This window comes from Grampus griseus, assembly GCF_964374135.1.
Source record: "Grampus griseus genome assembly, chromosome: X".
Classification (NCBI taxonomy): Eukaryota; Metazoa; Chordata; class Mammalia; order Artiodactyla; family Delphinidae; genus Grampus; species Grampus griseus.
Window position 1 is genome coordinate 98,735,768 of NC_138999.1, and position 27,829 is coordinate 98,763,596.

General features: G+C 35.9%; 1 protein-coding gene across 1 annotated transcript; it reads right to left on the bottom strand.

Annotated features, from left to right (window-relative positions):
• Positions 1-7,088: 7,088 nt before the first annotated feature.
• On the bottom strand, positions 7,089-23,541 carry IL13RA2 (interleukin 13 receptor subunit alpha 2; the record flags this gene model as incomplete). The annotated part of the gene is made up of 9 exons (XM_082646885.1): positions 23,433-23,541; positions 21,504-21,655; positions 19,908-20,061; positions 19,259-19,379; positions 15,460-15,644; positions 14,139-14,284; positions 12,573-12,717; positions 9,087-9,202; positions 7,089-7,172 (listed from the first exon to the last, which is right to left on the bottom strand). Exons 1-9 carry the CDS (start codon positions 23,524-23,526, stop codon positions 7,089-7,091), a joined length of 1,197 nt encoding a protein of 398 aa, XP_082503011.1. The 5' UTR covers positions 23,527-23,541.
• Between the last annotated feature and the right edge of the window lie 4,288 nt (positions 23,542-27,829).

Below are 27,829 nucleotides of genomic sequence, written 5' to 3' on the forward strand. Positions count from 1 at the left end.
AATGCAGAATTTGACTAAACAATCTAACTATATTACAAATGTATGAAACAACCTCACTAAGGGGGTGGAGGAAAACGGTGCTGACAAGTAACTTGGGAAATGATAAGAGTTTGTAAGACTAAAAGCGAAAGAAAAAAGCACTGTACTCTAGTTGATAATGTTCTTTCTCATGGGGGTACAGGTTAACAATCCTGATATTGTTATACATGTATACTTGAACTTAACAACTAATTAAATAGATGGCAGATGCTGGGAGACAGGTTTCTCACTGTTAGAGTGGGAGGTTATAGATAGCAAAGTGATTCACGTGGTAATGTATTACTGTTGGATATATCAGTATAACTTTTAAACAGAAATATTTATATATAGAAATATTTATAGATATCTGTACATGTAACTAATATGATTTGAGTATATTATATGATTATGAGATATGAGTATTCACACATATATTTCTTTGTTCTGTTAGCTGAAACGGTCTAAAAGAAATGATACTCCTAAAATCTGAAAGAAACAACAACATAGAAATAAGCACAGATCTTGGTTCCTAATACTATTTTCCAATAAAAGTAACCAGGCTTCTTGGAGAAATTACTGATTCTAGGGCTCAGAGAGGAAATATAGAAGATGAGCCTGGAGGATCTTATTGTGTCAAAAAGTAAAGAAGTGCTAAAAAATAAAAAAGACCCACAGTGATGGGGTTATGTCAAAGAAGACAGGAAAGACCTCCCAATGGCCAAAGCTGTAACAATATGAGCAACACAATAAATAAAGTAATATTGGATTAGACCCCAAAGTATAAAATAAATATCTATGAGTTCACACTGATAGAAATAAACAATTGAATAAACAAACGTGAGAGAGTAGACCAATTTCCCATGCAGAAGAATTCCAGATAATTTATGTAGGTAATTCTGCTCTCAGGGAGGTGGAGTATAACTCCCTATTCCTTAAGAGTGAGCTACACAGAGTGACTTCCTTCCCCCAAAATACAACAATATGGAGAGGGAGAAAAAGAGTAACTTTACAGTGGAATAACCTGACAAACTCTACTTCAGCCAAGTGGTCAAGGTCAACATTAACAGGGACAAGTCATGTTGATAGTATGTAACCTTGGTATCATTCGATGAAAAGGACACTCCTCCTCTGTGGTCTTCCTCCCCCAAAATCCATAGTCCCAGGCTAATAGGAAAAACATCAGACAAATCCAAGTTGAGGGACATTTTATAAAATACCTGACTAGTACTCCTCAAAACTATCAAGGTCATAAAAAATAAGGAAAGCCTGAGAAATTGTCACAGGCAAGAGGAGCCTAAGGAGACATGGCTACTAAATGTAATGTGGGATCTGGGATGGGTTCCTGGAACAGGAAAAGGACATTAGGTAAAAACTAAGGAAATCTTAGTAGGAAAAATCTGAGAAATAAAGTGGGGACTCTAGTTAATAATAATATGTGTGATATATGGGAACTCTCTGTACTATCTTTGCTTTTTTTTGTAAATCTAAAATTGTTCTAAGATTTTTTTAAGTTCATTTTTAAAAACTAGAGTGATGGAGGTAACATTAGCATTACTTACTGATGACATAATTGTATATCTGGAGACCCCAAGAGAAAATTATTATATACAGTTGGCCTCTCCTATCCATGGGTTTCACATCCGAGGATTCAACTAAGTGTGTATTAAAAAAAAAAAAAAACCTCCAGAAAGTTCCGAAAAGCAAAACTTGAATTCATGATGTGCTGGCAACTATTTACATAGAATTTACATTGTATTTACAACTATTTACATATCATTTACATTGTATTAGGTATTATAAATAATCTAGAGATGATTTAAAGTATATGGGAGGATGTGTGTAGGTTATATGCAAAAACTAAAATACTATGATACCTTATATAAGGGACCTGAGCATCTGTGGATTTTGGTATCTGCTGTGGTGGGGGCAGGATGTCCTGGAACTAATCTCCCACAGATAATGAGGGACAACTGTACTTTAAAGGAATTGAGCAAGATGGCTGGGTAAAAATAACAATATATAAAACAAAGTGTTCCTATATAGTAACAACCAATTACATTTATAATGGAAGACACCATTTACAAAAGCTACAAACAGATAATTACTTAGGAATATATTAAACAAGAAACGTGCAATAGCTATTTGAAGACAACTCTGAAATGCTACTGAAAAACACAATATAATACCTGACAAAATGGAAAGATACCTATTTTTTTGGATTGGAAAAATTTTGTACAGATATCAATTCTCCCACAAATTATTTTATAATTATGATGAGATCTCAACAAAAATACCAATATGATTGGTGTGGGGAATAAAACAAGCTAATTCTAAAATATATGTGGAAAAATAAACATTTAAGAAGAGGCAGGAAATTTCTGGAAAAGAAGACTTATGAGCATGGAGGCCTATCCTTACTAGATATTAAAGCATATTATTAGACTACATAGTTAAATAGAGAAGTACTGGTACATGACTAGTACTGGTACGTGATTAGACTTACAGCTCACTAGGCAAGAAGAGAGCCCAGAAATAAACTTAACTACACACACACACACACACACACACACACACACACAGCTCTTGTCTGAATGTTTGTGTCCCCACAAAATTCATGTTGAAAACCTAATGTCCAGTGTGATAATATTAGGAGGTGGGGCCTTTGGGAGATGCTTAGGTCATGAGGGTGGAGCCCTCAAGAATGGGGATTAATGCTCTTACAAAAGAGAATCCACAGAGCTCCCTAGCCCCATTTCACCATGTGAGAATACAAAAGAAGTCGGCAATTCAGAAAAGGGCCCTCACTTGGCCATGCTGGTACCCTAATTTTATACCTCTAGCCTCCAGAACTGTGAGAAATAAATTTCTGTTATTCATAAGTAACCCAGTGTGTGGTATTCTGTTATAGCATCCCAAGCGGACTAAGATACACACACACACACACATACGCATACAAATTAAGTATATGATAAAGGTAGAAGGTGTCATTTTGCATCGGGAGAAGAGAGTTTGTTCAACAAATTGTGATGCAATTATTTAGTAACCTTCTGGAAAAAATATAAGCTTGAAAAATTATTTTTCTATACCCCATAATTCACATATAAGTTCCCTACCCAAAATGCCCTTTATCTATCTTTGATTGGCAATGCCCACTTGTCCTTCCAAATTCAATTCAAGACCCCCCTTCCTTCCCCTTCTTCCTCTTGCTGAGCAACTCATCATAAAGCAATTAGGTGAGATAGATCAAGATAGGCATCCATGACAGGGAGGAGTGGAATCATAGTGACCCAGAGCGATATGTTAGAGGTGAAGTGCGGGCGAAGAGAATACCCATGCAGTCAGAGTAGCCCAGTATGGAGAGTCAGAACTCAAAAAGGGTGAGATGATAAGATCCACAAAAGCAGGGAAGGGAGGTGTGTAGTATGAGATGTCAGAACGTGAGCAGGGTAAACAGGATGACCATGCTAGGACTTGTTATGGGCAGTCAGTGGCCAAGTGTGATTAAGAAGCATTCACAGAGCCGAGCAGCTTGACACAAGAAGTCAGTATAGTCAGGAGGATATTAAATAGGAGGCTTGCCTGGCATGCAGAGTAAAAGCCTAAGTCCAGAGAAGAGGAAATCCACAAGGGGGAGGCAGGCTAGTGTAGAAAGTTAGCGGCCAAGCAAGGTGAGGAGGGCATCCATGCATGGAGGTGGGGCATCCCTGTGTGGGCAGTTAGAGGCTGAGTGGAACAAGGAGAGTATCTGCACATGGGGGAGTCCCAGCACAAAATATCAAAGCCCAAGCAGGGTAAGGGGGGCATGTCTGTGAAAGGGTGGTCTGGAGTGGGGTGTCAGAGTCTGAGCAGGTTGAGAAAGGTATTCACATGGGTTGGGGACAATCCAGCATTTTGTGATAGCACAGCCTGAGGTATATAAGGAGGATACACACATGCATGCATACACGCTCACATGTACATTTCCCAAACTCTTGTCCAATGAGAGGAACTGGGAAATAATGAGTACGTATAGCCCTCATATAGCCTTCTTTTATGTCATTATTAATATGATTGAATTTATGACTGTCATTTTATTTTGTTTTTTTCTGACTCATGTTTTTTCTTTCTTCTTCTGCTTTATTGCCTTCATTTGTAAATGTTTTCAGTGTAGCATTTGAATTACTTTAAAGATTGTTCTCTACATTTATATTTATTTTCTTAGTGGTTAAGTGGACTTTCAGTATACAGCTTATTAGATCTACTCCAGATTTATACTAACTTAAAGACAGTGACATACAGAAATGTTATAGAGCTCTATCTCCTTTCTGCCTTTTTGTGTTATGTTTCCTCACCAGCAAAATCTGCATTTCTTTACAGCACTCTTAGACTTGAACTTCCTCAGTCTCTATTCCAAATAAAGTCAGGGAGAGCTACACAGCTCTCTGTTCTTATGGCCTGACTCTCACCCTTTGCAGAACCTCTGTGCTACTGCTCCAGAGATGTGGGCAGGAACTTTTACTCTTGCAGTGCCACCCGTTACAAGCAAGACTCTAGGCTGAGAGGCAGGAGGGGATGGGGCATCGCTGGTCTTCTTGGTTTGTCTCTCACAGAATGGAACCTCTGCCCTACAGGGAAACTGGTGTGAAGATTATTGAAGCCTAGTATTCTCAGCTTACTATACCTGGGGTAGAGTTTCTGTCCTATGCATGTGAGCTGTGTGGAGGAAGGGAGCCTCAGATCTCTCTTGCCTGGAAAAGAGCTTCTGCAACAGAGCTGGGAAGGATAAAGAACGCTGGTGGCCAACCCCTTCTGGGGAGAAATCATTGTCTTAAACTGAAATCTGGAAAAAGAGCAAGTCCCATGTTATTAGCTACACCTACCTGGAATAGAATTCCCATTGCACTGAGCTGGGAAAGGTGGGAGGTAGGGAATAGTTCATGGTTCAAACGCCATAGCTGATCTTACCAAGATTTACCAGATTTTCTTGAATAAATGTTTCTCCATTTGCTGTAGGCTTTTAGAGCAATTTCTAGATACTTTAAATATCTGTTTTTTTAAAATAATTTTTACCAGTTATGGTTGTTTTGCTGATAGGCTCCATCGAGCTCCTCATGCCACCAATCTAGGAGTGCTTTTTCAAATAACTTATTTTTAGAGTGAATGAAACCTAGGGCTGTTCAGAGCATGGAAATAATAATGAATTCCCATTCTAGCTTTAACACTTTAAGTGTATTATTTAGCCTAAGTTTTTCCTTATTTATAACATGGGCACTTTATATACCTCTCAGATTGTGATGAGAATTGAAAGACTATTGAAATAGTGTTATATAAAGCACCTAGCATAGAAGTTGACTCATAGTAGACACTCAATAAACGTCACTTCTCTCCCCTTCAAGCAAATGACTGTCTCAGGCTGGATGGCTATTTTAGTGACTATCACAGTGTCTGGAATACGGTATTGTGCAATAAATGTTGAACTGGATTGAAGGATGGACAAATGAATGGATGATGGGTGGGTGGTGAGTGATTTCTAAGGTTCTAATTATTGATTTACCAATATAAAAAACCAGGGGTGATGTCCAAAATGTTTTAATGGTACATCCTGAGAAAACTAAATCAGAACTGATGCTGGCTCTCAGGAGTGGCTACATAATTAACAGAACACAGTAAAGAGTAAAATATGGGGCCCCTTCTTCAAAAATGATTAAAAATTTCAAGATGGTGACAGCAGATCATTAAACCATGGCTGAGGCCCTTCCAAGCATCCAAGAATAGGGCCCTGTGTAACTGCACAGAACACATACCCATGCAGCCATCCTCGCTCACTTTTGCCCAAGAGTAGGATCCTAAGGAACTCCTGATATAAAAGGTATTATTCCTTAGTTGCTGGGATAGCCCAGGGGAGGGGGGTTCAAAGTAAGGGGCTAGGGCAGCCCTAGGTGGCAGAAGACAGATGGCCAAGAGGGGGACCATGGCTTAAGGCACTCTGTATATACCAAGCATTTGGGAAATATTCAGTACCTTAAAACTCTATCACAATGCAAAACAAAAATGAGAGAGAGAGCGATTTCAAAAAATTCAATTTCAAAAAATTCAATTTCAAAAAATTCAATTTCAAAAAATTCAATTTCAAAAAATTCAATTTCAGAAAATTTGGGGTCACATTACTTAAAGGTTAATAAACCTATACAGCTAGCAGGCCAGGAGTTCCAGGGGTCCTTTTGCAAGGTCCAGCTCTGTCCAGATTTGGTGCCACATGGTTGTTATAGCCAGTTTATTGGGGCAATTCTGGTAGGGACTGCTAAGTTTATGGCAGGGATTCCAGAAATCTTTGATTAGGAGAGCTTGCTATGCACGTTCTGAACAGGGGAATTGAAATACTAGGTCCCAAAGACCCACTCAGCCTCCAAGGATGGGATTGCCTGTGATTTCCCTGCCTAGCCATGACCTCTCCCTTCCACACTCCTTCTTCCTCTCCACAATCCCTTAACACACTAAGAACAACTTTAGCAAGCCCTGAATTGAGAGTAATTTGCCAAACATGTTATGTCTTAATTCATATTACCTTGGGGGTTTTAATGTTTAACAAGGATAGGTCTACTTAAGGAAATGGTGGTGCATCCTATCACTGATTACAAGTGATAGTAGAGGATGGTATTCTGGTTTACATCTCAGTTTTAGCTCTTTTTTCCCCTTTTAGAGATAGATGATCAGTGCCAATGATCGTCAAAGCTATAGTTACTCTGCCCATGGGCTTACCTCTCCATTATATTATTTTAGTCTTTTTCATTCTAGAATACTGCAATATATTAGTGTTTTTCAAATTGAACGTGCAAATGAATCACCTGGGGATGTTGTTAAAATGCAGATTGCTAATTGAGTGTGTCTGGGTTGGGGTCCGAATTCTGCATTTCTTCTAATAAGCTCCCAGGTAATGCCCACTCTATTGGTCTGTGGACCACAGAGTAGAACCATTATGAATAATATTAGATATTGATCCAAATTAAAACTTGATTGTAATCTGTAGGTCATTATTCTCTAAATTTTAAAGTAACTGACTATAACTAGGTTGCCACGTCTTCTCCTAGAAGTCAACTGTCAATTAGTCTGAAGTTTGCATATACTTTGAAAGGCTTCTTACTGATTTCAGAGGCTTGTGCCTTTTGGTCTCTGAACTAAAAAAAAAAAAAAAAAAAATCACAGCATCAGAAAGTAGGAAATACTGCCTGCCAACTAGTATAGGAAACTCTCAGGCTTGTATTGTGTAGTTTGTGACATCTGAATATTTCGAATATGATCTCTAGTCATTTCATTATTTTCAGCCTTTTAAGCACTGCATTCTTCCTACCTTTTGATGAAACGTGAAGCACACATTTAGACTATGAATGTATTTAAAACTTCTTGCTTCTTATTAATCCTCTTCACAGGTTATTTTTAAAGCCAAACAACCTTATTCATGGTGAATAATTTCATCCCAAGTGCAATGTTAAAAAAAACTAGAATCTCATCTTCCAAGATTTGACAATATCTCTATGGCTCAGTGAAAGTCACAAAATCACATTGCTTTATGAATACATCACAGATTAGATTCTGACCCCTCCCTTGACTTTTCTACATGCAGCACTCTCATCTTGGATTGAGGAATGTTAAAGAGAAAAACCACAGGCCCAAAAAGGCATAACTTGTGCTAAAGCCCATGATACCAAACCTAGATTTAACAACTAACCTAACTGCAGTTTTGACCTTCCCCAGAAATGTAATCTTAATCAACCAGCCTGGAATTTTCTGGTCAGCACCAATGAGGTCATCTGCCACATGGGCCCTCTACATCCCCTAAGAGGAAGAAGAGGCAATCTGCATGATAAAACCCTTTCCTTTCCCTTCCCCCTCAGAAAAGATGTCTTGGTCTAAAAATAATCTTTTCTTTTTTCTTTTGCTAATAGGACGTTGTCCCATCCTTCTTCCTATAAAAACCTTTTATTTTGTACAACCCCTCAGAGCACCCTTCTACTTGCTAGATGGGATACTGCCTGATTCACAATCATCTAATAAAGCCAATTAGATTGTCAATTTAATTGGTTGAACTTTGTTTTTTAACAAGAAAAAAATCTGTTAATAGGATTCAGATAATTTGCTACTAGTTGAGGATTTTAATAATCTAATGCTTATTTAAATACAACAATGCTTTCAAGATAAGATTTATTCAACATTTGGGGAAAAAATTCAGTTTGATAAGACTCTTGTTTAACATTTGGCCATAACCCTGGAATTTACTGAGTCAGCACTGTATCACCTGATTAGAAGAAGCTTCTTTTTTGGTATGAAAAATCTGAAATTAAGAAAGAGCTCCATTATTAACAGTCATTAATAACACAAACTATTTCACTTAGATTAATAACTCAGAGAAATAGACAAAAAAGCATTCAGCAGAGAAATAAAGCAAAACATTTCACACACATTCACAGTTCTCTTTATCTTTAAAAGACCTGGCATTAAGATATTTTTTTTCTCCAAGTCACACTTCCTCCTTAAAGCTCACCAACCCATAGTGGTCCCTCCATCTTCTGAAATTCTATGGCATTATCTGTATAACTCAAAAAGCAATCAGATAAAATCAGCTCATAATGAAGGTTATATTTTTTTGTATAGATTCTAGCTCCTCCAACTAGAGTGTGAGCTCTTGGAGGGTACGCACCAAGTTTTTTTAATCTTTGTGATCTTTTGCCTGTGGCACACTAGTAGTATATCTCAGTCTATGTCCATTTTAAGTCACTCTTTCCTTTCCCCAATCCTGTTTTTCTCCTGTAATTCTCATATTTTTCCTTTATCTAGAGGTAAATAGTGTTTCATGTTCTACAACATTATTCTTATATTCCATTCAAAAGTAAATCCACCCCAAAACGTAGCTTTTTAGGGTTGATTTTTTAAATTACTGTACTTTCCCTGAAGACATTATCATAGTCTACACAACATCAATGAACACTCACAGTGTACAGGCAAAATTATAAAATGTAGGCCCATCAGTTCTAAATGCAAAATATTTTTTATCTACTATCTCAGACTAAACATTGTAATGTCACACAACTTACCGTTTTCAGCAAACTTTTTTGCTTATACAAAATAAGGCAAGTTATTAACAAAACAAGTAATGAGACAAAAGCCAATGGTATCATGAAAAATATTAAGGTTTCCTTCCATGTGTTACCTAGGATTAAAATCACCAAAAAGGGGGGAAGGGTTAGATGTGTACAATTATTTTAAAAACTGAATTATTTTATAAGTAAACTAGTAAATGGTGAAGAACTGAGTCAAACTTGGCAACTTCTGCCATATTTGCCAGTACCTAGATACCATAGTGATGCTTGAGAACAGCATTCCTTTCATTTGTGCACTTTTTTGCTGTACTACTTTACTGAACTGTGACAGCTCTTTATTTTGCTTAGAAAAATAACTACCTAAAGCCCCATTCTTATTTTCTTATATGATTTTGTTTAAAATTTGACCTTGCAAATTTTTCATAATAACAAAACGATAAAACATTAGCCAAGTGATTAGATAAACATGTCTTGTGTATGTATCTCTTAACTCTCAATAACTCAAATGTTTACATTATATCATACAATGATGTAGTGAGTGAAAGCAGGTCTTCAATAAAAGTCTCAGTGCAAATAATGGAGCTAGTCTTTAAAGGTCATGTTTTTAAAGTTGCCTCACATTCTGGATCCTAAAGAGATGAGGTTTTTCTCTTCTTTTTTTTCTTTTCTTTTTTTAGGGATGAAGTTTTAATGGTTCGTCTGCATAGCAAGAAATGAGCAATCACTAGATAAACTTAAAAAGTACACAAAGCTTGTCCTTCTAAAACTAGTATCTCCCACATGTTTTGAAATACTATGGAACACTTTGAATCCTAGGCCTATATCTATACTCAAACCTACCTCCAACCCCACATTTTTCTTTGTCCTATTCCCTTGGGATCTTATTTTCTACTAGAAAATTACCAAATTCATAGGCTCAGTTCAGTTAAGAATTGCAACGATATAATCCAGAGAAATGACTAATAACGTAAGTTTTTTGGCATGCAAAATTAACAGTGGGAAAACAGGCTTCTTTTGTGAAGTTTCAGTAGAGTTAATCTTATAGTCATTTCCAAAAAAAATTATTGTGCTATTTTTCTATAACTTAAAACATCCAATAAGAAATGTCCAAAAGAACTAAAGACCACATGCATCTCAGGAAAGTCGTTGTTCCTAATCTGAAATTTATTAAGATTCTACCAAGAGATACCCATCAAGGCAAAAGAAATCTGTCATAAATAACATGGTTAAGTGTATATTTAAAAAAATTAAAAAAACAAAAACAAAAAACAAAAAAATAACATTGTAAATCAACTATTCTTCAATTTAAAAAAAAAGATTGCATATAAAATACATAAAAGGATGTATATTTTGAGGATATGCCTAAAAACTCACCATATCTACTTTAAACCATGCACTGAATAATAACAAGATATAATTCAGGGCATGACTTTCTCAATGTCAGTTCCACAGAGTCTCCAGATTTTTTATATTAGTGACAAAAATGAAAAACAGTACAAGTAAGTATTCTTTCTGATTCCATATATCTTTAGTTAATTGAGTTCTTCCTCTCTCTTCCTATTTTTTCTCCATGGCCCTGATTATATGATATATTTGGCTTCTTTATTTATTGTCTATCTCTACTCAACTTGGGAATAAAATATAAATTCCATGAGGACAAGGATTTTTTTTTTACTGCTATATCTCCAGTGCCTGAAAGAGTCTGACACATAGTAAGTGCTTAATAAATATTTCGTGTATGAAAGAGAACAATGATACCACTATATTAATAGGGAGATTACAGTCAAACACAAATTCTATTATAATGGAACAACATAAAAGGAGATGATTGATAGAAATGCCATTATGTTTGCATCTATATCTGTATATGTATTTATATACCTTTATGTGAAAGAACAATGCTGAGTTAATCTCCTTCAATTTCAAACAACTATTAATATTTTCTATTGATAAAGCCAGTATACTGTGAAGTACAATAATATTTTGCCTCATTCTCAAGATTTTTTAGTTTATATTACTATTTTTTGTCTTCTATGAAAGTTTATTTTCTTTTTTTAATTTTTAATTTTATATTGGAGTCTAGTTGATTAACAATGTTGTATTAGTTTCAGGTGTACAGCAAAGTGATTCAGTTATACATATACATGTATCTATTCTTTTTCAAATTCTTTTCCCATTTAGGTTATTACAGAGTATTGAGCAGAGTTCCCTGTGCTATACAGTAGGTCCTCGTTGGTTATCTATTTTAAATATAGCAGTGTGTACACGTCAATCCCAAATATATTTAATTTAAACATGTCTTTTATCATAAGTCACTTTAAATCAGTGTTGGAAGTGAACGGAATGTTCATTTTACTAATGATGACATATTAATTAGAAAAATATTCATTAGGCACAGTACCAGACACTCAAAAACAAGTGTATGCTACCTATCCTTGCTTTAAGATTTGTTCTCTTGAACATTGAAAGCATAGGAAAATATTGATTAAAATAGGCTTCCCCGCAAAGAACTAGCATATTCTCTTTACTGACAGTCAGAAAAACAAGATGTTGATGACTGAACTATAACAAGACTCTTAAACTAGTTAAAACTGAACATTAGATTTTCCATAAATCTATGTTCGATTGTGGTGATTGCTAATTTATCTTCTCTGTTTATAGACTATATGCAAGAGTATTTTGACTTCCATAATTACAAAATACACTGAGAGAAAATTATTTTGCTAGCCAATAGTTAGCAAAATAGTTTAGTTACTGTTCTTTTTTTAAATATATTTTCTTCAATAACCATGTCAACATATTTTATGATTGTTCCTTCTTTCTAAAATTGTATAAATGGATTCCTTTAACTCTCAATAGGGAAAAGGCACAGACTATAAAAAATTTGAATAATGAGCACATAGTTTTTCAAACCATATAAAGAAGGCACACAATAATGTCAAGATTCTGATAAAGTACATATATACTTGTAAGTAAAACTTCAGAGTAAATGTACGACTACAATTGGTACTAATACACGCAGATTTGGTTAACATCTAGTTAGTATATAAGAAGCTCGAGAATAGTGCCACCATACTTTGGAGCTAAGACTACCACTGGAAAGTAATCCACTAGTAAAATCAAGGCAAAACAGGTAAGATTAGTTTGTCAAATGAAAGTAGGAAGAATCAAACAGAATCTATTAACTCTTGGAATGTGGAAAAGATACAGCTCAATTAATGTTATAGACATCTATAAAAATATGGAATATAGCCAATATTTTATAATAACTATAAATGGAGTATATATAACCTTTAAAAATTGTGAATCACTATATTGTACACCTATAACTCATACTTCAATAAAAAAATAATGAAGATTTGACCCTATGACCTTCATAACCAGTGTCACTGAACTGTAGTGACCTATGACATCCAGTAAGGCATCTTCTTCCTCAAACAGTGCTAGAAATACTCTAGTTACTGTTATTTTATCTTATACCTTTCCAGCATTGTTCATCACTCCACTCACTCCATATTCCATCATCTGAGCAATAAATATTTACTTTGCTCCTTACTAAAAAGCATAATTCGTGGCTTTCATTTGATATTCTTGTGATGTTTATTTCATTTTCAACTGTGGTAGTCTGAAAGTCAAGGTAAAAATGAGATATCATTATTTGATCTAACTGCAGCTAGCCACACCCCATTTGATTTGTCATTTTCTAAGTGGGTTTTGTTACATGAAAGAAATGCATCAAATGACTAGAAAGGTATATACCAAAATCCTAACAGTGGTTATCTCTCTGTATGGTGTTTTATTTTTCATTTTTCTTCTTTATTTATATTTAAATTTTTTTCTATAGTGATAATGGATTACTAGTAGTAAAGGGCATGTGTGACAGGGCAAAATTCCTAGGTAGTTTTGGTGCTTATGACACCCATTTTGGATTAGTGTCAAATTTCCCAGATTCCATAAATTGGAAAATGCTATATATACTGAGTTAGCAAAAAGAGTCATCATGTGAATGTTGTTTCTATGGAAACTGTAGAGTTCGTATACACAAAGCTTCTTTTTTCCCTTATTCTTATTTTGGTTAATCATCATAAGACCAGTGTAATAGTGCTCGGGGCTTGGCATGAAACTACCCCTTCCAATATGAGAATACACAAGGCTGGATGATCTCAAAACAACCAAAAGAAAAAAAATCACTGAAGTGATTACTTAAATTTTGCATCTCAAAGAGCTGAAGAGTGTTTCTCATCCAAAATACCAGCTTTTCTTTTGTTGTAACTTTTCTTGGGAGACAGCACAATGTAATGTAGGTTAAAGTGGACTGGGAATAAGATCTGGATTCTAGTTCTAGCTGTGTAATTTGATTGTAAGTCAACTCACTTCCTTGGGACTTGTAAATATATTCAACTCCCAGTTTTCTCATCTGTAAGTGAAATGAATTGATTAGAAATAATGGCTCACCTACTTGTCTCCACCACTCCCTAAGTTGGAAACCAATGAATAAAATTAACATATAACGCAGTGGGGCTAAAGGCATCATCACATTGCTGGCGCTGGGGGGTAATCAGTCTTGGAACCATGGCTTACTTCCCCAGTTAGCCTCTCTTCCATGCTACAAGCAATTCTCTGGTAGCCCTGCCAGGCTCTATTCTGATTTTGACCTGATAGTTGCTCCTCAAGAAGTGGTTTTTATGTTTGTTTGTGCTTCTTGCTTTGTGTTCTTTTTACATGAGGCCTCTTCGCAATCCGTCTTATGCATGTGCTTGACAACTTTAATTTTTTGACATAATATTGGAAACAAGTGACTAGATTATCTCTAAGGACCTAATGTAGCTTTAAAATTGGTATAACTGATTGATAATACTTTCAGACTGCAAGCATCTTTCTTTTGTCCACTAGATTATTTGATTATTTGGTTTTCTGGAAGTTAAACTAAGGTACATGTCATGTTCTATTCTTCATGTGGATAGCAACTGATTTTGGTTCTTATGTTTGCCATTTTATTTAAAAGGCTATGTTCATGATTTTCTCAAATAAACGCAATATCCATACCACCCAGGCAGTATCATCTTCTATGAATTCAATTTCATAAATGAAACACTTTGCTGGAATAGGTCCTTTGGGAATGCTCCACTTCAGGTTAATTTCCTCTGAATTCTTCACAGTAAGACTAAGGTCGTCTGGTGGCAAAGGTTTAACTGAAAAGCAGAAGGAAATAATTTCAACATGGAGGTTATTAAAGTTTAGCAGTGGCCCTTATCAAAAGCTAGGGACACTTACTAACAGAAGCCTCCAGGATAAATTAGGTGGCTCAAGACTATTCACTATAATGAGAATTAAAATCAAAGCTGCTTGCCAACCAAGATTAGTTTATTAAGAAACCTGGTTATTTGGGGAACTCATTTTTTGATAAGTCACATATTGACAAACATTTAAGTCCAAGAGAAAAGTTAGATGATCCAAATCATTACAGTCATTTTTCCATTTTATAACACTAGAAACAACTACCACAACATATTACTACTACTATTTTTATTAATAGCTAATTCTTATTTAGAGCTTATGATGTGTCAGGCAGTGAACCAGGAATGTTACATCATAAACTTATTCATGTCTCACAATAAATCTATGAGGTGGTCCTCTATTATCCTCATTTTACTGATAAGGGAATTGAAACACGTTAAAAGTAACTCGCCCAAAGTCATACAGCTAGAAAGTGGTAAATTCAAGATTCAGACCCAGGTATGGCTGACCCTAGAACCTGTCATTCTCATAACTGTTAGGACTGAGAACACAAACTCAGAAAATATCCACCCATTTGCCTATTGAGGCCTGGTATAAGTGATTCCATAATTACTCCATCACCAACACTGGACAAAAATACTTTATAGCAGGGGCTTCCCTGGTGGCGCAGTGGTTGAGAGTCCGCCTGCCGATGCAGGGGACACGGGTTCGTGCCCCGGTCTGGGAAGATCCCACATGCCGCGGAGCAGCTGGGCCCGTGAGCCATGGCCGCTGAGCCTGCGCGTCAGGAGCCTGTGCTCCACAATGGGAGAGGCCACAACAGTGAGAGGTCCACGTACCACAAAAAAAAAAAAAAAAAAAAAAAAAAAATACTTTATAGCAGAGAGACTCAAGCTGGGAAACAAATTGTGAGTTCTAAATGAAAATGATACTTTATACTCATTCAATTCCTTATCTTCCATACTTTCATATTTAATCAGTGCTTCCTCATACTCTGTTGGCCCCCAGTTTTCTGGCTTTGCATTTCTGTAGGTATCTCCTTTATCTCTATCTCTATCTCTTCTCTTCCACATGGTCAATTGTAAATGGCCTAAACTGGAAACATTCTGAAGTTGTTTGTTTACCTCACCTATATTTTGAAGGTGAAAAATGAAATAGCTGGGTCTGATAACTTGGGATTCTGATGATCCATTAACACAGATGTAGAAATCTTTACAGTCTGATGACTCCAAGTAGGGAAATATGCATCCAATATTTTTTCCGTTAGCCTTGATGTAATCAGCACACTGTAACACATGGTCCAAGCCCTCATACCTGTGAAAAGAAGTGTTGTAAGAACTGTGTTTACCAATATCTTCTAGTAGCATGGTATTCAATTTTCAATTATTGTAAGATACTAGGTAAATAAAAAAATCATTTAATAACATACAATACTCATTGAGCACCAACTATGTGCCAGATCCTATGATAAGTGCTAGGGCTACAATAGTAAGGAAAGTAGAGATAGGCCATGATTTTACAGAGCTTACAATCTGGTGGGAGTCTTTATAAAATCTCAGATATAAGGCAAGAATTCTTACTCATATACTTGGGTTATGTTGACTCATGAACAGGATTTGAGAATCGAAGAATAAGATTCCTATTAAGAAAATATGGGGTTTATATTGATAATCCTAAATGATACTGCTTTTTTTCTATTGTACTGGAGAACTTATTAGAAGAAAACAGATTTTTTAATAAGAAAACAGATTTAAAAGCAGCCTTACAAGATGGCCAAAAAGCACATGCAAAGATGCTCAACATCGCTAACTATTAGAGAAATGCAAATCAAAACTACAATGAGGTATCACCCCACACTACTCAGAATGGCCATCATCAAAATGTCTACAAACAATAAATGCTGGAGAGGGTGTGGAGTAAAGGGAACCCTCCCACACTGTTGGTAGGAATGTAAATTGGTACAACCACTATGGAAAACAGTATGGAGGTTCTTTAAAAAACTAAAAATAGAACTACCATATGATCCAGCAATCCCACTCCAGGCATATAGCTGGAGAAAACTAATTCAAAAAGATACATGCACTCCAATGTTCACAGCAGCACTATTTACAGTAGCCAAGACATGGAAGCAACCTAAATGTCCATCAACAGAGGAATGGATAAAGAAGATGTGGTACATATATACAATGGAATATTACTCAGTCATAAAAAAAAAGAATGAAATAATGCCATTTGCAGCAACATGGATGGACCTGGAGATTATCATACTAAGTGAAGTAAGTCAGACAGAGAAAGACAAATATCATATGATATCACTTATATGTGGAATCTAAAAAAATGATACAAATGAACTTATTTACAAAACAGAAACAGACTCACAGACTTCAAAAACAAACTTATGGTTACCAAAGGGGGAAGGGATAAATTAGGAGTTTGGGATTAACATATGCACACTACTATATATAAAATAGAAAATCAACAATTACCTACTATATAGCACAGGGAACTCTACTCAATATTCTTTAATAACTTATATGGAAAAAGAGTCTGAAAAGGAACGGATATATGTATATGTATAACTGAATCACTTTGCTGTACACTTGAAACTAACACAACATTGTAAATCAACTATACTCCAATATAAAACAAAAATTAAATATAAAAGATATATAAAATTTTTAAAATTTAAGAGAAAATTTTTTGACAAAAAATAAAAGCAGACTTACAAAATATCATTATGTTTAATAAAATGAATTAAAATCCTCTGAGGATATAATACACATCAAGAGATAAACCTCAGAAAAGCCAACAGGGGCTCAAAAAGAAAAAGAGGAGTTGTTTGGCAAGTAAATATCTAACTTCCCATTCTCCTAGACAAGAAATGTTGCCATATCATTGAAAGTTAACCTCTTTTCAGTAATAAAGCTAATGGGAATTAGGGGAGAATTTCCCTACTGATTTCCAAAGGAACAAATGCCTGGTTTATTTTCCTAAAGAATAACTTGTAATACAAATTGACATTATCTTAAAAGCAGCCAAAATCGCGTTTGCAATGAGGCTAATCTAGCAGCTGATAAGGTGCTGGTACAAATATCAGGACTCTACTGAATTCACTTTATGCCAAGTATTTATTTTAGGCCAAGTCTGCAAAATTGTACTCTCTGGTTTAGTTCACCTGGTTAGAGTTTGGGATATTTGCCTTCTAGGCTGGACTTTACATAATTTACTTTATGCCAGTGGAAAGCCTCACGGTACCCTTATTTTCCAGTCTCTAAAATGTCAATATTTATTCCTCTCTACTTTACTAAGGTGAGGATAAAGTTATGTTAAACATGAGCTACAATGAACAAGAGGGCAGGGACTTTGCCTTATTCATACTTCCTTTTATCTAGAACAATGCCTGGCATTTAATAATTGCTTAATATTTATTGAATTTATTTAATTAACAAATAAATTAGAACTTAGAAATTGACCCATCCAATTCCAGATGAGGAAACTGAGACCCCAAAACAAGAAATTGTTTGCCCGAGACCACTAAGTTAAGTGATGCCATAATATGGATTAGAACCCAGTACTCAGGAGATTGTTAATAGCTTATACCTTATTGCTTATACATTGTAATTTTCTAAAGAAAAACACCATGATAATTTGTGCCTGAGACTCAACAAAGAGTAATGCTTTGTCCTCTCTTGTTTTTTCTGTTATTTAAAAATGCATAAGTTCTGATACTTGTCTATCAACTTACCGATGTTATTATCATCATTTGGTTCATTCATTTAATGACTATTTAGCGATAATCTACTATGGGCATAGCACAGCAGAGACGGTCAAGAGAAGTATCAGAAATAGTTTGTGCCCACCAATCTCTTAAAAATTTAAGAGAGGAAGGAGACAAAAATTTAAAGGTCATCTAGACAATAAGTAGTTAAGAACTATAATAAGTAACAGTTCAGAGAAAAACTGAACGGAAGCTAATGTGAGCAGTAAAGGGTTAATGAAATTGAATACCAAATGGGTCTTGAAGGATGGATAAGGGTTAGTGAAAGAGAGAGTCAGATGGTATTCTAGGTACCAATGCACACAAAGGCATAAAAGATCAATCATAACATGGATAGAAAAATATGTAGAGATGGGTCTAAATGGAGCAGAACATTCACATTGGTGGTAGTAGAAGGTAATGTTGGAAAGGCAGTGATGCAGTGAGGCAGAGACTTGAATGGCCTAGACTTTATCCTGGAGGCAATGAGTAGCCACGGCAAGTTTTTGAGCAAAAGAATGGCATATGAAAATAGAAGAATAGGAAGATAAATCTGGCTACAGTGTGCAGAATGAATAGGAAGGGGAGAGACTAGAAGCAGAGAGACCATCATTTGGGAGGCTATGGCAATCATCCAGGTGTGGAACGAGGTAAGCCTGAAGAAGAGTTCTTACAGTAGAAATGGGAAGTAAAGAACAGATGTGAGACCTTGCAAGGCAGTGTCATTGTTGATTATGGTGATTAATGTTACCATGAAAAAATTAAGGAATGAAGGAGATAGAAGATTCAAGATGGTTGTAAGTTTAAAAGCCTTAGTGACAGTTAACAAACGTAGGGAAGTCAGAAAAAGGATCAAAAGGCAAGAATATGAAATATGCCAAAACTTTTTAGGTTATAACTCCATCTATCTAAAAGATACAAAATATTTAATCCAGTACAGAAACAATGACTGCATTCCTTATTATCGCCCATAGAGTGCCTTCTAGTAGCTACAGCCTAAACCTACTTACTCCCATTGATAATCCCAAATAATTGTAAATAAACTTCATCATAAATACAACTCTGAAAAGATATAATGAATTTAATTTAATGAAAATACAGTTACTCATACTGTGAATTAATTTTGATAGATATCTTCCTAATATGGAATTCTTATTATAAAAATACTTACCAATAAAACAAGTTGTAATTGGTATCAGAATGGACACACATGCCAGGTTTCCAAGAGCAAAGTAAATGTTGCCGGTTGTAATATACACAATCCATATCCTGAATTTTAGTTTCCAGATTTCCTAAGAAATGAAAAAACTGTGAATGCTTGAAAGACATGACGATGAATCATATGGGAAATAACTATGCAATTTTATTTCATTTCCTTTGACCTCTCCACTTGATTTAGCAATCAACATAATCAGGAATATTCCAAAAGGAAGTTGTTGCAAATCACTTCACTGTAAGTGGGACATGAAAAATCAAAAACTTTTGAGGGCTTATTTACTGGTACTAGTGTAAGCATATGCAAAAGTACTAAATTAATAATTCTAGGATGCTCTGAGCAGTTGCATAAATAGTCACATGCATATTTACTAATATGAGCCCCAAACTGGGAACTATATTAACCTAATAAGATGTAGGTTTTGCCACATGTGTTTGCTGATATAAAGAATTCAAAAAGGCCAGTCACCCACTCCTAAGAAGGATTCTCTTTTGTGCCACATTCTCAATTGTACATGTCATCTGATGTATAAAGGTTAAGGGACTTACTTCCCATATAGATTGTTCTGAAAGTATTAAATATGAAAAGAGAGCTTTGTTTTAACCTTGTGGTGATATCCAATAAGTAGCTTCTGACCATGAACTTTGAACTTCTGATCCATTTGTGCATTGCCCTAGCAGAAGTGTGTGTATCTTTGCTTCAACACCTTTGTTAAGATCAAATCCATCTTTGTAATGTAGATTCTTAGTAATGATGGTCTGTTTGATAAAAAGATGAGACAAAGTTAAGCTTAAAACAATAATGGTATCATGAGCCACATTAATAAGGCTAAAAAGTCATTAACACCCTGGAGAGTTCCCAATATCTAAGAAATTCCTGATGATTATCTGATAAAATGTCCCAGATATATTTCTGGCAGAGTTCACTTCTGCATATTATATCATTTGATGAGATCATTTGAATCTTAGCATCTCATTAAAAAAAATTCTGGGAAAAAAAAAAGGCTCTGTGGGAGGAACTTTTGAGCTATAACCGTCAAGTTGAAATTGAGAGAGAATTTTCATGTACCATATGCCTATTACATGACAATTTATCACATTTCAAATATCATATGAACTCTTCAGGAATCATATAAAATCTTGGAGGTAACTGAAGAAAGCCAGACAAAGTGCGACCTCCTGAAGGACTAAAATCATGTATCATTTATCCTTCTATTACCGATACCTAGCTAGTGGAGTGTTTGGAGAAAAAAGTTGCACAATGAATGTTTGATTTGAATTGTCCCTTGAAACTACCTAGCTGAATTAGGAAGGTAACAGAATGCCTTGTACAACCAAAATCTTTGAATAAACATGCTTGTTGACTATGTAAATAGTTAATTCAGTAAACCTTCACTGAGCACTTAATACAATATATGCACAGAACCATGCTGTGTTCTGTAGGGAGAGTACAAAGATAAATAAGGCTTGATTCCTACAGAGCAAAAGCTCACATAGCCCAGCAGCATATATAAGACCCATATACAGGTATATAAGTAACTTTGAAATATGGTAAAATGTGTAAGTACTCTTCAAGTCCGTATTCTATGGGACCAAGTTTTCTTTTTTCCTGTATTTCCAATGGTAGACTTAATACTGGGTGGGGTGAAAACAGATGTTGCAGGATGCACAGGAGATAGCAGCAGGCATGCAGCTTATTATTTTTTTTTCTTAAGAACTTTTATTCCATGATACAATACTTTAATGAGTCATAAATCAATCAAAAGCTGATTTAATGCAATGGACATTGTAATTACTATTTCAGAAATAACTGAAATGTCCACTCTTTTCCAATACAAATAAAAGAATTGCCATTTTATGCCTAGATAACTCAGGAGGAAAATGTGGTGAAACTGTGAAGAATATTCTTTTTTTTTTTTTATTGGAGTATAGTTGCTTTACACTGCTGTGTCAGTTTCTGCTGTACAGCAAAGTGATTCAGCTGTATACGTATACCGCCTCTTTTCTGGATTCCCTTCCCATTTAGGTCACCACAGAGCAGCGAGTTAGAGTTCCCTGTGCTATACAGTAGGTTCTCATTAGCATGCAGCTTATATCTTAATAATAGCTATTGAGATACAGGAATAAAAGTAGACACTGACATCAGGAATCACAAGAAAACTAATAATCATTCCAATATCTTAAGTGCATGCTTTACTTACCTTCCAGCTTGCACTACCAATGTTTCGATACTTTAATTCATATTCTACTGTGCATTCCTTAAAGTTATCCAGAGACAGTGGAGGTTGCCATTGCAAATAGAGATAGCCTAAATATCCAGGATCCACTATTTCAAAATCCTGAGGAGGATTAACTGAAAAAAATCAATAAGATATTTTAATTTTTATCCTGTATCTTATGACAAAGATTGCTAAATCTAGATTACTTCCATATGTCCATCAACTGATGAATGGATAAACTGTGATATATCCATACAATGGAATATTATCCAGCCATAAGAAAGAATGAAATACTGATACATGCTACAACATGAATGAACCTTGAAAACATTAAGCTAAGTGAAAGAAGCCAGCCACAAAAGACCACATATTGTATGATTCCATTTATGTGAAATATCAGAATAGACAAATCCATAGGGACAGAAAATCGATTAGTGGTTGCCGGGGGCTGGAGGGAGGGGAGAATGAGATGTGACTACTGAATGGATTTGGGGTTTCTTTTGGTGGTAATGTAACTATTCTGGAATTTGATAGTTGTGGCTGTTACACAACTTTGTGAATATACTAAAAACCACTGCCCAGTATACTTTAAAAGGGTAAGTTTTATATCCTTTAAATTGTATCTCAATAAAGCTGTTTTTAAAAATCTAGGTTACTGCTACATAGTTGTCCCTTCTTTAAGGAATTGCATATGTAAAATGTGACTTAGCCAAGCTAGGTAATAAGTTTTCATGGAAATAAGAAATTCAACATGGAGTTATCTCTGTGGTCATATAGATAAGAATTTAGTCTAGGATGGGAACACTTTATTACCTAAATCTCTCTCATAGCAAGAATCAGTCAGTATTAATCCTATGTTTACCATATGTAAATAACATCATGGCCCACACGAAAAAAGGGATAGAAAATATAAAATATGACTACTATGGCTAAGCGCCTTAAGAATTAGGAGAACAGGCAGATCTTGTTGGTCCATTCAGGATAATTGAATCCTCTAGTCAACTGAAGTTCAGAGGTATTTGTAGAACATGGCAAACCAGAGCCACTCTTTGGAAGGGCTCAAGAAAAAGTGGCAGGCAGCTGAGTAGAGTGACAGGAAACAGCCTGTTTTATTTTGAGGGGGTGGGGGCAGTGGGAGGCAATGGCTCCCTCATCTGGAGATTTAAAAAGCAATAAAAACAAACAAATTATTCTATAAACTTACTAAACCTACTAGCAAATCTAGTACTATAGTACTGTCCTCATGTTGCCTTTCTGCTAACAATTTCCTCTCATTTCTGCCCTGTTGTTCATTTTAATACTTCACTTCATATTACTTGTTGAGGTGAGGAAAAGAATCAACAGAAAGAAACGGTGGCACAAATAATGATTTGAAATGGGACCTGCATGAACCAATAAAGAAGGTTTCTATTGAGGATGAAATGACAATACTATTGTTTCAACTTTTATGATTAGAAATCTTTGTTAAATGCATTGTTCTAATTACCTTCTGCAATGAAAAGTTCATTAGACATGATTTAATAATTCTGTAATTATTTTAAAATTTTATTTTAAATCTCTGTATTTTTAAAATTTATCTAATTGTCTTAAAAGTTAAGGATAGTAATAAAGGAAAGTTTTCAGTTAGTTGGGTACCAGGCAATGAGGCTTCGGATAATTAACTTCTTTGTTAGAAAAGACTACACAGAAAGGTATGGAAAGTGTCTTTTAGTTTGGCTTTTATCCCACAAAATGTTTATTATCATCAGTTACCTTATACATGAGGCTGACTAGTAAGAACATATCTTTTGTGTATGGACTCCCTGAAATATTTCCAATAACAAGTCATCTACTTGTTATGCACTTTTCATAGGGTAGGTTGAAAAGGCAGTTAATATCCCTAATTTTAAAACTACTCCATTCTTGGTTTACCTTTTATCTCAGCATTTGAAGACAAAGTAGAGCCGAATGCTGTGCAAAGAAGAAGGGTATACAGGCATCTGATATCCAAATGAATGAAAGCCATTTCTCCAAGATTTAATATCTTCAAATTTCTACTCTAAGAAGGAAAAATATAGCAGTTTAACTTTATCAAACCTCAAAAAGGACTAAATGTGACTAAAAATACATTTGGGAACTCTCTGTGTGCTTTCTAGCAAGACTTGTGAAAACTGTGCCCCTTTGAACCATTTAAACAGAAAAAAAATCAAGTTTGGAACCAAAATAATTGGAAAGGAGGATTTTAGTCTCATTCTTCTTATGAGAGCAAAAAAAAAAAAAAGCAAAACAAACAAACATATCCCTTCAACCCCCACCCCCGCCACACACACACACACACACACACACACACACACACACACACTTTTCTACACATCATATGCTATGACCAGGATTTGAAAGTTATCTGAATAATGACAAAGCTCAGAATCTACATCAAAACCTCAGATAACTCAGAACTTTGCTTCATTTCTTCTTAAATATTAAAATCATCATCATCTTCTACTCTCCTATCCGTTCTACTCTTCCCTGTTATTTCCTATATCAGTAAATGGCACCATCATCTTCCCAGTTGCCCAAAGCAGAAACCTGAGAGTTTGCCTCAACTCCTCCCTCTCCCATCCAATCTCCCCTTCCTAAATTGAGGATCTCATCATCAGGGGTCTCCTTATCCAGTTTTTCCTGTCTCCAAACCATTTTCACACCACATACAGTAAGGACAAATCTGAATTTACCACCTCTTTCTTAAAAGAGCACTTCACTGTCACAGAATACAATTTATTCATCTTTTTATTATTGAAGAATAATAGTTTATGATTGAAACTAAACTAATAGTTTATGATTGAAACTAAAAGGATTCATGTCTCCACATATCCATTCAATCAAAAAATACTCTCCTTTCAATGAAACATCACTACTTGCAGTTCTACACTTCTCTTTGAGTCTATATTCCTAAAACCAACAATTTCACAGGAAGTTAAGGATTAAAGGTCACTTACCCCAACAGTCAGGGATTACCTTTCTTTTCCCCTACATAAAATAATTAAGCAGGACAGACCCTCTCCCTGCTCCACCCTCTTCATCTTACCTGTTCCATTTGTAGTGTTCTCATGTTGGTAGGCTTCGATTATTACATAATGGAACCTTGGGGTCAAACTGTTAGAGCCAGCAAGTATATTGGAGGCAATGCTAGTCCAATCCTCCTTCATATATTGGGAAGTAAAACTCAGACTTACCCAGGATTACACAGCAAGTTAGTAACAGAGCTGGAAGTAGAACAGAGATGAGATTCCCAGTCTAGTGCACTTCCACCTTACTATGCTGGATCCTACACGTTTGACTCAGGATTATGAAAGTTTTTCCTCTGAGACTCCAGCATTTAAGTCTTCCTTCAATTAGCTAGCCAGGCTGAATCAACACAATGCTGTTTCTTTTTCTATGTCTCATAAACTCATAAGGGGATGCCATTTCTCTTACTGAGGTCCAGTGAATCTCTCTCCTCAATTCCTCCCTCCCCACCACCAGCCCACTGCTGCCTTCTAAGGCATCTGTAAATAGTAAGTAGGTTTCGTCAACAGAAAGCCATATTTCTGCCATAGAGCTGCTTTTACAGATTGAGGTGAACAGACGGGTTACTTTTGGATCCAAGGCAATAGGTCTGACAAAGAGAAATCCTTTCATATTACCTATAAAGACTAAGACAATCAGGCTTCCCTTAAAATGCTCTCAGAGAGATCTTTTTTTTTTTAATAACTATTTTATTTTAATTTTGGCTGCATCGGGTCTTAGTTGCAGCACGCGGGCTCCTTGTTGCAGCACGTGGCTTCTCTCTAGTTGTGGGCTGCGAACTCAGTAGTTGCAGTACGTGGGCTTAGTGGGCATGTGGGATCTTAGTTCCCCGACCAGGGATGGAACCCACGTCCCCTGCATTGGAAGGAGGATTCTTAACCACTGGACCACCAGGGAAGTCCCTCTCAGAGAGATCTTAAAGTTCTTTCCTTAAATATTTCATAGCCCTGTGTCATGTACAGCATAAATGCTAAGAGTTAAAAATACCTTGCTTCTATTCTATTTATAGGCTACTGAAATTTGATTCAGGCTATCAAATAGCACTTCCTGGATTAGCCAAATACATTAAGCAAAGGTAGGAAATGGGATAGCTGGCTTCCTGAATCACTTACCTAGAAATCCACAAAAGGAATTCCTGAATCAACCTTAGTGTCCCACCTAGACTTTCTTACCCAAATGAACATGAAGACAATTCTTTCTTTGGCTTGTGGGTTACAGGACTGTCACTAGTGCAATGAGGTATTTTGTATACTATATGGTTACCAGAGGACAGAGTTTTTCACAAGAGTGGAAGGGATCTGAAGACAAAGGGAAGATGGGGGATGGAAATGCAGAGATACAAAATTTGAAACATTTTCTGATATACTCCCCACCCCCAGTCCACAGTTAACAACCACTCATCTGGTCATTTTATTTTAAAAAATGAGGAAATACCCAGAGAGGAAAGTGAGTTATCCTAGCTCACACAACTTATTGGGGGCAGAGCTAGGACTGAAAACCAGCTCTCTTAAGTGCTTTCCACTGACTAGCAAATGAACTTTCTTGTTATAAGGAGTCTGTCCTGAACCTATGTTACCAGAAGGCTCCCTGCGAACCTTCCTCAACCTATTGTCACCACCCATACCATCAACCCCACCACATAGTTTTATCATCATCACATTTTTAGCAGAGTAATAATTCAATAATCTTTCATTGTGCACTTTTTTTTTTTTACCAAATACTATCCCAGCTGAATCTTGTCTAAGACACAAGGTACAAGTGATGAATCATAACATCTGTAATAATGAAAATAATACCTCCTACTATTTATTTACCCTTCCCAGCATCCCAGGCACTAGCCTGTGCTAAACCCTTTACGTGCATAATCTCATATAATACTTGGTCAGCCTTGGATGTATGTACTATTTTTATTCCCATTTTAAAGACCAGAAACTGAGACAAGGAGAAATTAAACAACTCCCTGCAAGTTACCACAGGCTATAAATGGTGAAGCTTGGATCTGAACCCAGACAGCCTAGTATCAGAACCCTTGATAACCACTACACAAGTGTAACCCTTGTGGAGGACAGCTTCCTGTTTCTACCCACTCAGTTTCCCACAACACTGTTACTTAGACAGTTTCCCACTAAGAATCTCCTTTGGAATGGCAGGCCTAAAGTTATTTCCTGGTTTCAGCCTCACTTCCCCACCTCTTCAAAGCCATGCTACATAATCCCTTCATTCTAAGAGTTGGCTGAGATAATCCTTGCATTATTGCAGAAACTACAGGTACTTACCAATAATACAGTTTCTCAAGAAATGGATTATCACAGGCAATTATCACAGCCCCTCTTTTCTTCCCCTCTCCAACTGAGAGACAGTTACTGAAACTCTAACACTTCCCTTCCTGTCTGATAATCAAGCACACTGAAAAAAAATAGATTGGTATTCCTGAAACAGCCAGTGGGCCAGGATACAGATTCTGTAAGTCACAAGATAGGGGAGGTTACGGGTAGGGCTAAAAGCCATCCAAAGCAAACTTAGACTCACAGCGCAGTGTTGCAAAAGTTGACAGGACTAAGTAATCTTTGAATAAGCCAATAGATATATAGATGAGGAGCTTGTATACAGGCACAATAGTATAAATATCAACCTAGATTTCAGCCCTGCCTCAACCACTAATGTGTTTGGAAGCAAACTATAACTCAGTTTTCTTCTGTAAAATGGAGGTAATGACACCAGCCTGGCAGTTTTAAGATTAAATGAGATAATGTATGTAAAAGTGAAAGAGAATAGTAAATTGCTCTATATACTTGCAAGGGGTTTGTTTCTGAGCACCTTGTTACTATGAAAAAACTTGAAAACAACTTGCTCCAAACTACACACCTGCTCCTACTAATTCAGCAAATTTGACTTGTGCACAGTTGATAAGTAGGTACTTATTATTAACCTCTAACTTCTACCACCCTTGTTGATCCAGTAGCTGCCTTTACTGGTCTTTGTCTTAGTAATAATAATCTATTGCATTTGTTTAGCTTTTTATAGTTTACCAAGAATTTATTGAATTATTTTAACAAATCTGCAGACATGAAATGTTGGTATCACATATTTACAATCAGTAAAATTGGGGCTTAGAGGGTGATGTGACTTGAACAAGACTCCACTGCTGGTACAATCCACACTGAAAGGAAAGGTAACAGAAATAAGGAACAGAAATATGTTGTAAAGCTAATAATGCAGTCCCTTACATAATACGGTTTTGTAGAAAATTTCCTTCTCTGCCT